At 38.2% G+C, this 13,453-nt stretch overlaps 1 protein-coding gene across 2 annotated transcripts in view; it reads right to left on the minus strand.

The window, feature by feature from the left end:
• The window catches only part of GALNT7 (polypeptide N-acetylgalactosaminyltransferase 7), a 137,746-nt gene that overhangs the window by 14,931 nt on the left and 109,362 nt on the right, over nucleotides 1-13,453 (minus strand). Inside the window, exons 4-8 of one of the 2 annotated variants that reach the window (XM_055300279.1) lie at nucleotides 9,298-9,428; nucleotides 8,968-9,047; nucleotides 6,569-6,751; nucleotides 3,092-3,209; nucleotides 1,353-1,475 (exon numbers count right to left, since the gene is read on the minus strand). In XM_055300279.1, the coding sequence (XP_055156254.1) occupies nucleotides 1,353-1,475; nucleotides 3,092-3,209; nucleotides 6,569-6,751; nucleotides 8,968-9,047; nucleotides 9,298-9,428 (635 nt within the window). Of the gene's footprint in view, nucleotides 1-1,352; nucleotides 1,476-3,091; nucleotides 3,210-6,245; nucleotides 6,429-6,568; nucleotides 6,752-8,967; nucleotides 9,048-9,297; nucleotides 9,429-13,453 lie in introns of both variants that reach the window. The other variant, XM_055300278.1, reaches the window with a different exon arrangement.

The following is a 13,453-nucleotide window of genomic DNA, read 5'->3' on the forward strand; positions in this document are numbered from 1 at the left end:
ACAACCCAATTAAAAAATGGGCACATGACCTGAATAGACATTTCTCCAAAGACATACAGGTGGCCAATAGACACATGAAAAGATACTTAACATTACTAATCATCAGAGAAGCACAAATCAAAACCACAATGAGGTATCACCTCACAGTTATCAGAATGGCTATTGTCAAAAAGGCAAGAAATAACATGTGCTGGTGAGAATATGAAGAAAAGGGAAGCCTCCTGTTCTATTTCTGAAAATGCAAATTGGTGCAGTCACTATGGAAAATAGTATGGCGATTCCTCAAAAAATTAAAAATAGAACTACCGTACAACCTAGCAATTCTGAGTATTTATCCAGAGTATAAAAACACTAATTCAAAAAGATGTATGTGCCCCTTTGTTCATTGCAGCATTATTTATAATACAATTTACAATAGACAAGATATGGAAGCAACCTAAGTGTCCAATGATAATACTGAAAGATAAGACAGTTGTGGGGTATATAGATACACACACACACACACACAATGGAATATTACTCAGATATAAAAAAGAATGAAATTTTGCCAATTGTGAGAAATAGATGGACCTGGATGGACAACATGGGTGGTATTACATTAAGTGAAATAAGGCAGAGAAAGACAAATACCATATGATTTCACTCCTATGTGGAATCTAAAAGACAAAACAAACAAAGCAACACAGAAACGGATTCATAGATGCAGAGAACAAACTGATGGTTGCCAGAGGGGACAGGAATAGGCAGATGGGTGTCATAGGGGAAAGGGAAGCAATGCACAGCATATGGAATAGAGTTAATAATATCGTAACAATTTTATGGTGACAGATTGTAGCTAGATTTATTGTGGTGGTCACTTCATAATGTATGTAAATGTTGAATACTTGTGTACTGTATACCTGTTAAGTAATATAACATACATAATATTATGTATCAACTATACTTCAAATAAAACCAAAACAAAACAAAAACATAAGGTGTTCATGAATAAGTGCAGCTTAAGTTAAAAGGGAGAGCGGGCATGACTGCTTAAAAGATTTATCCCATTCAGCAAGCTGACAGTTAAGTGACTACCACAGCATGTGGTATATAAATGTGGCACATGTGGTATTCATAGTTCCCTCGGCTTCTCTCCTTTTATCCATTACCACACTGTCTTGATGATCACAGCTTTGTAATACAGCAGGAAGTCCAGAACTGTGATGTCTCCAGGTTTGCTTTTCTTTTTCAACATTCCTTTGGCTATCTGGGGTCTTTTCTGGTTCCATACAAATTTTAAGATTGTTCCAGCTCTGTGAGAAATGCTCATGGTATTTTGATAGGGATTGCTCTCCTTTTATCCAAAAACTCACCTTTAGAGTTGGAGAAGACCCAACATAAATGGGTGGAGGATTCCCTTGCCAACCCTCAAGACGGTAGATGTGTCCAACACGAGAGCAAGGGACAAACAGTAATTTGCCACCACACTGCCATATCTATCAAGGAAAAATATATGTGGAAGTTGTTTCAAAGATCAAAATAAATTATAGTTGAAAATTTGCCTTATAGATAGAATATAAAATCTAAATTAGATACAGGGTCCACGGGGAATTCATAAACTAAACACATCTTAAAATAGGGCCTTTTTCAAACTCATATAATAACAAACAAGGCAACAGGAAATGCAACACAAAAGTGCCTTTTGTGTATCTGTAGCTTTAAATACCCTCTTCCCAGTGTAACCTTGCAAAGTCACACAGATTCTTCATTCCTGATAGCATTCGCCATTTCCACTGCTAATGTATTTCCCACCTGGGTGATTCAAACTGGCTTCTTCACCTCCAGCTTCTCTCTACTCAGAGCTATCCTTATATTTATAGTAAGAGATTATTCTAGCTGAAGGGCAGCTTTGGGTTATGTTAGTCCCTTGCTTAGTGTCTTCAATAGGTTGCCACTGCTTATCAAATTCAGTAAAAATCTCTAGACTCCGCATTAAAGGCTCTCATCCATACAGTCCTAACGTACCTGTCCATTTCCTCTTCTTGGATATCTTTCTTACTCATGCCGTCAGAGTCTGCTAAACTGTGTTCTTCACGGTCTCTGAATGTGTTCTTCATGTTCCTACCTTTGTACCTTTCCCCATTCTATTTGCTTTGAGGTCTCCTTCCCCTCTCCTCATCTCTGCTTATCGATAGCATGCCCACCTTTCTAGTCGGCTTCAAATTCTACCTCCAATATGATGCTGTTTCTTAATCACACCAGTTGAATGCCAACTACCTTCTTATCGTATTATGAATTTCAATAAAATTCTAATCTCTTCTTATGAACCCTAAGTTGCTTGACAGCAAGGACTGAATTCTTCTTCTTCTGTATCTGGCCATTTAACACAAGAAACAATAAGTGTCTGTTTAATTCAAACTGTGATTACAGTTCTCATTCTTTCTTTTGGGCAATGGGAGGAAGGGGCTGGAGCATTAACAACAGGGTGGGTACTGCAGGAAGGCAGCTCCAATGTCAGTCTGAGGATGCACATTCATAGCTGGGATCTGCTTCAATCCCGAATCATCATGTGATAAAGGATAACTGTGTCAGTGGATGGTCAATTGTGGCCCCCATACATGCAGATTCTCCAAAGGGCTTTTATAACAAAAGGCTTCAATGTACAGAATGCCTAAAGGGTAAGGTGGGGAGTGGGAGGAGGAGAGGTATTTTTATTTTTTTAAAATAGGGGCAGAGGGAGAGAGGGAATCCTCTAGTAGACTCCCTGCTGAGCATGTGGCCTGACATGGGACTCGATCCTGGGACCCTGAGATCATGACCTGAGCTGAAACCAAGTCAGACACGTAACTGACTGAGTCACCCAGGCACCTGGTATTTTCGTTTTTGAAGTTTGCTGGATCCAATGGTGAGATGAGCCATGTAAATATGTAAGAAGTCTGGAGTTTGCATTTTGAGCTATTTTTCACCAAAGCATGCATTTTTGTTAGTCATTCTTTATAATATAATTTAGACAAATGCATTAAACAGCTTTTTCCCCCAAAGAAATCAGCCTTATCCAAAAGTGACAAAAGTGACTACTTAGAGAACTACATTTGTTTAAATGAACTATTACCTTATATGAGATCTCAAAGTTTTCACCACCCCAAATCTGGAGACCTGGATCATACAGACCCAGTTCAAAGAAGAAGTCTCGTTCAATGGCAAATAATCCACCAGCCATGGCAGGGGACCTAAGCAAAGAAAACACTGCAATAACTATTAAGGAGAAACCCCTAGTACACCTCCACCAACAGACAACATCCTTTTTGGAGCACAGTCTAAATAAAGCATAGAAGAGACAAAACTTATGGCCAAACATTAGGAAATTACAAAGCCTTCACAAAACTGTTTACAATTCTTTAATGAATTTACTGATTTTGATCTGAAATCCAATTGATAGTTCATTACAGAGCATTGCATCATTTTGCCATCAGAGGGCGCCTCAGGTCCTTTATTGGTGTGATAATTTAGCCTCTCATTGAGAGAGTTAGTTAAGATAGAATTTTCTCTTTCACTCTAAAAATACCGAGCCATACAGCCATGGTCTGCTAACTGCTCCTACAATGATTTATGACTCATTCTAGGATGAGCAAAACCATAGACCATGGAAGTAGTCTGTCATTTTTTAATTTTATAGCTCAGAGGCATGCCAAATAAGGGTGTAAATCATGGTAGAATAGTCACAGTTCATTCAGAGTTTGCAAATGTAGCACAGAGATGACACAGGAGAATTAGACGTTAGCTATTTACTGTGTTGGGGGTAGGAATGCAAAAGGGTGATCTCTGGGGCTTCTTGAAAGGAATCTTGAATTGGATGCTTTTTAGGGACAAGCCACTCGTATCTCTAGAGGAAGTGATAAGGGGAATCATTTTCATCCTGTTCCCCATCCCTCCTCCATAATTAATTATTGATGCATCATGATTCTTAAGTTGACTTCTCGAACTCCTCCTCCTTCCTCATCACACCTAATACTCAATCTGTCACACATTCCTATTGATTCTATCTCGAGAAGGTATCTTGAACCTGTCTTCTGCTGTTCAATGTCACTGCTGCTACCATCCCAGACCAAGCACCCACCACTTGGGACAGCTATGGTAACACCCCAGTTGTGTCTTTTCTTCTATTCTGGCCATCCAAGTCTAATCACATGGCAGACAGAGGAGACTCAACATGGGTCCAGGTGATGCCAACCTCTCCCCACTCTCGAGGTTCAGTGAGCTGCTTTAGCCTGGGCTCTTCACTGCTCTGCTCATGCCCCGAACACAACAAACTCTCTTCTATCTCAGGGATTCACCGATGCTGATCATTCTCCCGAAGTAAGTCTTCCTCTTCCACAAGGCTGACTCCTTGCCCTTTGGGTCCCAGCCTGAAGGACCCTTTGTCAGGGAGGCTGTTTTGGCTCTTCCCAGCTGGATTAGGTTCTCCTTCCCATAAACTCCACGGACCCTCTGATTTTTCTTCAAACTGCTTTTTGCGGTTGTTGTTCCAGTTATCGGTGTAATGATCTGTTTAATTTCTGTCTCACCCATATTATATTTTAAGTGCCACAAGAGAACATATCTTTGAAAAATGTATCCCCAGAAAACAATGCCTGACACATAGGAAGCACTCATTAAATATCCGTTGAGTGGATAAGTAATAAATTAAGTAACTTTCAACATTAGAGGAAATCGCATCAAGTGAAAGTCATTCTCCTAGCCACTTCTTAAGGTATGCTGCCTAACTCGGTAGGGAGAACTATTACAACTTTGGTTATTTTCATGTCACACTTATTTATCATTTAAGACTACTCTATCATAATTGTGCCTTTTTGATCTTTAAAATGTATTCCTGTTTATCTCCATATATATTTTAAAATGTATCTTAATATGAAAACCGGTGAGTTATTTCAAGGGAAAGCCTCACGAAGTTTTCTAGCCCCCTTAAAAAATTGCTTTACTAACCAAACCCATGGAATTGGCAGAAATACAAATAAAATCATTGCCCTTTATTTTTTATGCCCTGAAGTACTCAGTAAATCAAGTAAGTAAGCAGTAAGTTCCTGGACTGTTTCTTTTCTTTTCTTTCTTTTTTTTTTTTTTTTGAGATTTTATTTATTTATTCACGAGAGATTCAGAGGGAGGGGCAGGGACATAGGCAGAGGGAGAAACAGGCTCCCTGCAGCGAGCTGGGTGCAGGACTTGATAACAGGACCCTGGGATCACGCCCTGAGGCAAAGGCAGAGCTCAACCACTGAGCCACCCAGGCGCCCCCTCCTGGACTGTTTAAAAAAAAGAACTTCAAAGAGAAATTTGGAAAGTGTCAAAGCTTAAAATTCTGTAATTTCCTTATGTTTGCCATCTTATTATCTCGATATCATGAAATGCCCATATCCCGCCAGCATTTGCACGACATTGGAAACATCTTCCCAAAACAGAGTTCTAACACATCAACAGTATAAGAAAGAGAGAGAGACCAAAAGCAGAACCGTAAGATCAGAACAAATTAGACGTATTAGAAGCTATACTAACATAAGACAAACAATATCACTTGGAGTCACTCTTGAAAAGACAGTAAATGTTTTAATTAAATGACCAAAAGAATAGAGTAGCATAAACTGTTCTATTGGTCCTATAAGAAAGGACAAAAGCCGATTCTGGAATATAGTTGCCTTTTAATCAAATACTCTTCTGAGAAGAAAGTAATAAGGATTCTATGTAAGATTTTTCAAAGTCATGTATTTTTATGCATCAGACTTAACCGGTACAAAATTAGTACTTATGAGTTAGAATACAAAACAAAAAGAAGAAAAGACAAGAAATATCCTGCCATTTGCCTTTTATTGTTAACACTATAGCCAAAGGATCGAAATGGACATAGAACGTGGATTAGAAATAATTAATGCATTTTAAATTTACAGAATGAAGTTATGGTCAAAAGAATAAAATGTGATCTCTAGTCTAGTAGGACGAGAGGGCAAAGATTTCTTTCATTCGTATTTGAAACCAATGCCATATAACCTTCCCCCAGACCCCCATGTACCCCCCCACCCCATGCCAAATGGAGCTTGCATTTAGGGAAAAAGCAATTACAAAGGAGCGCACATGAATTCATATCTTGCAATGAATGCAAAGGAAACTCTTACAGAATCTGTGACAGCATCTATAGTTTTAATAACACATTTTTTAGCTTGGCAAGAGGTTAATATGTTAGCAGAAAAGAAAAACGTAAGTGATTTAGTGATTACCGATATGGTTCAGTTTTTGTCTTTCTCATTCTCTTCTCTCGAGGGGTCAGAGGCACCCGTTTCCAGAGCATACTCCAATCCCATGCTCCTCGGGCATACCCATCTTCATCACCACCCCCTTGGGGTATAATTTCATATGTGTTGCCATTTATGACATCTATAATCGGCACAGTGCAAATGGTTCTGTGTTGGGTTGATGATGGCAGCAAAGATGAAATGGAAGGGTATGTGTGAACCCACATATTTATACAAGTACATGGGGAAGGAAAAAAAAAGTACTTAGATAGACATTCCACATAAGAAAATGAAGTAATAATCTTTACCGATAAGGTTCAGTTTTATGTTTTCTTTTGGCCTTTTCCTTGTGGCTTAGAGGAATACGTTTCCATAGTAAACTCCAGTCCCAGGCCCCTCTGGCAAAACCATCTTCATCCCCACCTTGCTGTGGTTCAATGGAATAATCATTCCCATCTATGTAATCTATTAGAGGCACAGTACATGTAGTTCTGAAACATTTACAGAAAATGAAAAAGCATTTAAGAACCCAAAACTGACTAGTTTAGTATGCCTAACCATATTATCTCTTTTTATTGTTGATTTTCTTTTTCCATCAGGAGACTTTAATACCTAATGGGGAAAAAGAAGTAAATGAATGGTTTCAAAAGCCAAGGAGCCCTTTTTTGTAAGAGGAGGACACAGGAGACTTTTCCCTCAGCTTACAGACAGATGTCAGGGACAAAGAGGCACGTCTTTGAACTTAATAGTGCTTTCTCATTTTTCGTTTTGTCCTACAGGCAACTTTTCTTGGTAATTTTGCACTACTTACGAGATTTTCCTGCCTGTTATTTTCCCTCCTTATTCCTCCCTTAAAAAAAAATGAGTATGAATGTGTGAGTGTGAATGAGCATAAATAGGAGTGTATAAATGTATGTATGAGCATGAGAATGTGCGTGTGTAAATGTGTGAACGTGAGACTGTGTGTATCTGAGTGTAATGTATGAACATGGTGAGAATGTGTATATCTGAGTGTGGTTGTGGATGTGAATGTGTATGAGCAAGTGTGTGTGTACAGAAATAATACCTGCTACATTCTTAGAGGTTCTCCTAACCCTGTTGCTTTCTATTCCTTTGAAAAAAGTTATTAATGAAAATCTGTTTCTGTTCCTTTACTTGATCTTCTTTTCCTACTTCTTTTATTGCAACAAACAGCTTTCATTGCACACACACACACACAAAGTACTGTGGTGTATTCCTGCTTTTTTAAAAAAGAAAAAAAAAAGAAAAAAATTCCCTCAAAACCTGGTGAAGAACTTAAGTAATGGCCTGAGAACTCGAAGTCAAAAAATACCTTGTATTTGGGCTTCATAAAATGCTAGTACTACTCTATGACCAATTAGGTTAAGGATCAACTCTGCAAAGATAATTTTGAAAAAAAAAAAAAAAAAACAAATAATTTTGGCACCCAGCTTGTTTTAATGCTTTAATGCTCATCAAATGTTTATGATAGGCCTTCATACTAAATCTTCCGAAGACTGAAGCATTTAAGATGATTTAAAATGCAGGATTTTAAAATGCATTTCCTGAAAGAGATTGCAGCTTTTCATAACCATGTAAAGGTGCTTTTCAGATATTTAGAAACCAAGGAGAAGAGAAAAATCTACAGGGCTTAGAATTCTGATAGGGGGGAAGTGGAATTGAGATAAGTGCTTTATTCTCTGCAACCAGTAGATTCCCAGGGGACCGTGGGGGTGGGGTCACTGGGGGATACGTGTGGGATTCCCACAGGACTCTGTGAAAAACCACTTCCTCATCATGCCTGAGGACCGCTAGCTTTCATCTGGAGAGGTGAGGGTGTGTTCTCTTTCTTTACTTCTCATGAGTCTCAGATTTCTAAAGAAATAGTGTAAAGTGTCTCAGTTTGATAGTTTATTAGCTGTTTGGGGCAAATCAATTCACTTCTCTAGGCTTTAATATCCTTTTCGGTATGACGGAGCTAATAATATCTATCTTTCAGGGTTGCCATGAGGATTAAATCAGCGTGTGAAAAATGTTTATGATAGGCCTTCATACTAAATCTTCCGAAGACTGAAACCCCCCAAGCTCTCCCTTTGACTCCTGTCATTCACCACAAGGACATGTTTTATTTCCCTTGATTCCGGAATAGAATTCTGGACCAAAAGCTTTCTATTGTTTAGACATTTTTGTAAATGTAATGGTGATGGCCACATTTCCATGGACTAGTTGTCTATTTCTAAACCTTAAAGTTTCTATAGGAACCCAAAACCCTGACACGTGTCACAACTGGTCCTTTTTATCTGAAGTAATAATTCAAAAGGGCATAAAGGACCAATAGGTAAAATTTCAAAGCATGTCTCTTCAAGTATTTAGAATTGTTACTACAGTGTAGAGGGAGCAAAATTGCTTGTTACTTTTGGAGAAAACTTTTGGAGCTAGAGGATGTCTGTTCAATATCCCAACCATAAGACAACTCTGGAGTGAGACACCCTAGGTTCATCCCAAATGCCTGACTGCCCGCGTCTGGATCAACCCAAATTTATCAGTCTAGCTCCACCCCAGGAAACAACTAGCTGAATGCTAACGCTTAAAGCACAAAGCTTGAACTGGAATCCGAAGAATGAAAATTTTATTTTTCCCTCTAGGGCAAGGTTTACTTTTCACCCAGGAAAGAAAAAAAAAAAAAAAAAAGGCAAGGTAACGTTACCTGTCCTTAGATATGGGAGCTACAAGTGGTGCATACCAGTTAACCGCCACCTCACAGTGGGCATCAAGGTATATCAAAACCTTAAAAGAAAAAACAGGCAGGGTGAAAGAACACTCCTCATATATGGCACACTGTATATCACACACAATTTAAAATTAGATGCTACTATAAATCAGCACAAGAGTCAGTTCTGACATAAGTTATCCATTTAATAAAGCCAGCATTTTCATTAATTAAAAAAAGGAATCTAAAGAGTAACTTAAAAACGTATATGATCTTTCGGTTACCAAATCCAAGGGGTTGACATTGTAAATTTCCAGTGTTTCCTACCTGTCCGAGTTTTGCTTTCTGAGCACCAATACTTCGTGCTTGAATCAGACCTTCCCTTCTCTCATTTCGAAATACCTTCACCAAGCCATTCCACAGCTTAATGTAGTCATCTAGTTTTTCTTTTAAGTGTTCTATGAATAAAAAATATTCAATGAACATTATAAATTTTATTTATGTAGACCAACTACTTATACTACTATTTTTCTAGTAGTTTCTAGTTTCTATTTCTAGAAACAGGAATAGGCAACAGGTACTTTGGGCAGTCAATTTTAAACAGACTGAATGTTTATAGGGAAGTAAGGTAAAGTATATTACTTGAGTGAATTTTTGAACTTAATATGCCTACAGAGAACTGGTGAGCCTGAAAGTGATCAAACATCTCTCCAAACATTAGATATATTATGACTAGGCCAGGTGACATGAAATCTTTTTTTTTTTTAAATTCACATATTTAATGTCGTATCAAAGCTTTAAGGCAAACATGTTGTTTGCTTCGGCAGAAGTAACGGCTCCAGATTTCTGAAGATACATGGACTATAAATAACATTATATGACTTTATTGGAATCTACATAAAGTATAGGTTAACATTTGTTTCTGAGCCATCTTCCTCCAGCTATAATCAGCATTGAAGGTTGCAGTCTTGGTATTATAAATATAGTTCCCATTAAGTTGGCAAATAAGAATGAAAGGATCCAATTTTCTTTGTATTTTTGGTATCGACAAATGCATGTATGTATATATGTATGTGTATATAGAGGTTTATAAAATATGTATTTATATGTATATATATTTAAATATAATACTGATTTATATATGATGAATAAATATACATGTATATATTGCTAACTGGTAGAGGAAACTGCTATAAAAACAAGACAAGGGGTGCTGGGTGGCTCAGTTGGTTAAGTGTCTGCCTTAAGCTCAGGTCATGATCTCATGGTCCTGGGACTGAGCCTCTGCCTTTGCCTGCTGCTCTCCCTGCTTGTACTCTCTCTGTCAAATAAATAAATAATCTTTAACAAAAACAAACAAGCAAACAAAAAAATGAGACACATTTGCCAAAGTTTCAAACCTTGGTTTCCCAGTAGCTAGAGAATAGTTTTTGTTTGTGTCACAATGAGCCCTTGAAAGTAGCCCGTCACAGCCACAATTCGCTCTTGGATCTCTAAAGAGGTTTCTTGGGGACACAAAAATTATTTTAAGTTGTTTAAAATATTGACCCATGAATATATAAACAAGAAGCTATATTTATTTAATTATTTTTTAAAGGTTTATTTACTTGAGAGAGAGGCCAGCCAGGGTGGGGGGAGATGAAGGGGCAGAGAGAGAGAAACTTAAGCAGACTCCACTCTGAGCACAGACCCTAATGCGAGGCTCGATCTCACCACCTTGAGATCATGACCTGAGCTGAAACCAAGAGTCAGAAGCTGAACCAAATGCACCATCCAGGGACCCAGAAGCTATATTTCATGATGTGCTGGTGGTTAAGTGGTCAAATCAGGCTGTACACTTAATACCTGACTCATTTTTAGGGAACTTATAATTAGCAATACACCTACACATTGGTATTCAAAATTGAGAAGAAAAAAGTTACCTTTTTCTATTTTGGCATCTAATTTGAATGAGTATTACAAATAAAATTCTCATGCTGAAATTATATTTTTCCCCAGAAAATCTAGGTACTTTTCCCTTCAATTTAAGTGATTTTTTTGTTTTTAAATCTTACTTTCTCATTTTTCTCAGCTCAGTACAATCCAAATTATTTTTTAAGACTTTATTTCTATGAGAGAGAGAGAGAGAGAGAGAGAGAGAGAGAGAGAGAAGGGGGAGGGGCTGAGGGAGAGGTGAAAGAATTTCAAGCAAACTTCCCGCTGATGGGGAGCTGATGTGGGGCTTGATTTCACAACCCTGAGATCATGACCTGAGCCAAAATCAAGAGTCAGATGCTCAACCGAGGCACCCAGGTGCCCCAATCCTAAATTACTTTTTAAAAGGCCCTTCTGAATAGTATCTCAGTGCTCTTTTGGCTATGCAATCTAAATAAATCTAAAATAAATTGTTATGGCCAGAAATGAGTTGATGGCCTGTTCTTCAAATTCAGATTCTTAGTTCATGTGGTCTAAAAGATTTATTGGTTGATCAAATGACTTCTGGCTTCTTTGGGATCTCACACTGTGGTCGACTCTAATAATGTTCAAAATATTCGCCCCTCCCTGGAGAATAATTCTTCACTCCAACCCCATGAGGGCAGGCTAGACCATGTGCCTTGCCCTGGTCAATGACAGGACAAAATGACATGAGGCACTTGGGAGCAGCAGTGTTAAAATCCCACTGGTGTTTCACCATTACCTCTTCCTCTGCACAAAGCCAGCAATGTAGGAGATTGGGCTGCCCTGCAATGAAGATGTGGGGCAGAGCCGGGGCTCAGCCACAGAAAACACATAGTATAAACCGGAGAACTGCATACACTGAGAGCGTGGAGTCCTATTTTCCCTTGGTCCCACTTAGCCTCCGCTGGCTGATGATAGGCATGGAGGAGTGTGCTCTGTTTCCCACACTTTGTTTAGAGAGAAAACTGTATTTTCCAGAAACCCAAATATTGGGAGCAGCGAGCTCCTTTGCAAGTTTTTATATTAGTATTTTGTCATTAAAAGAAAAATTACAACTCAAATTTTCAATTTCTGAATATACTGGGGAAAAAACAAACCAAGTTTTCACTCACAGGACAGGACTGACATATCTTAAGGTGGTTTTGAAATTGGGAAAGTTAAAGACTTTCTGTTCTTCTATTCATGGGTAGCCCCAACACATGCCTCTCTGAGCTCTGTAAGTTGAGTGGGCCTTGCACTTGATTAGTATATTAAAATGTGTTAAAAGGCTGAATATTAGAGGTTTGGAGCAACAGGAACATTGATCACAAAAAAATGAAAGATGGACAAAAACAGGTCCAAAATTTTGTTCTCCTTTTCTGAAGCCAAGCAGTTATTTTAGGATGGGAAGCACATTTTAATGTATCATTAGTTGTTTTTTTTTTTCTTTTAAGGACATACTAAGCTCCTACTTGCATTAATAACATAGGGCTTCTTAAAAACAGCATAATCACATACATGAGATTTCTCAGTTGTTTTTGTAGATGTAAGTTTCCTAAATCTCAAATATAGTTGGTATCAACAGTATCACTTTAAAACATATTTTCAAATATTTATCTTGAGACAGGAATATTTTTTTAAGATTTTATTTATTGATTTGACAAAGAGGGGGAGGGAGACGGAGAGAGGGAGAGAGGGAAAGAGAGGGAGAGAGAGAGAGCACAAGCAGGCAGAGGGAGAAGCAGGCTTCCTGATAAGCAGGGAGCCCGATGAAGGGCTCAATCCCAGGACCCTGAGCCACCCAAGCACCCCAGGAATAGTACTTTTTTTTTTTTTAAAGATTTTATTTATTTATTCATGAGAGACACACAGAGAGAGGCAGAGACACAGGCAGAAGGAGAAGCAGGCTCCATGCAGGGAAACCCGACATGGGACTCGATCCCAGGTCTGCAGGATCAGGCCCTTGGCTAAAGGCAGCACTGAACTGCTGAGCCACTGGGGCTGCCCAGGAATAGTATTCTTAATTAAAACACTCCTGTCACAGAAAATTACAACCAAAGTAAGATGTCTGAGTTAAAGGGCATTTGATAGGACTAAAAAGTTTAAAGTTTATGTTCTTTACCATAATTAAAAGTGATTATTTGAAAAAAGTGATTAGTTGTTCAAAGATGATGAAAAAAAAAAAAACAGGCCATATTGCTATTTTTTACTAACATATGTTAGCACGGAGATCAAGATTCTAGTCACATCCTTGCCAAAACAGCAGAGGTTTATCTAGACCTCAAGAGTTACAAATTAAGTTTTGGAGAAAGCTTTTGTAAAGCTGTTCTAAATGGTATTTTCATGCTACTCATGTTCTGTCTTCATCTCTAGCATGTATATTCAGTGGTATCACTATTCTTACACAAAAATTCTCTGCAAAACTTATTTGCCAAAAAAGCAAATATCCTGTTGTTATTGAGTAGCCTGAGCTCTTTGGTCAATTTTCAAAGAATTCAGTTCAGTTTTTTATGACAAACAAAAAGGAGTTAGGAAACATCCACATCTGGGTGTCAGCAGCATAACT

Source organism: Nyctereutes procyonoides, unplaced genomic scaffold, assembly GCF_905146905.1.
Source record: "Nyctereutes procyonoides isolate TBG_1078 unplaced genomic scaffold, NYPRO_anot_genome, whole genome shotgun sequence".
NCBI classification, from domain to species: domain Eukaryota; kingdom Metazoa; phylum Chordata; class Mammalia; order Carnivora; family Canidae; genus Nyctereutes; species Nyctereutes procyonoides.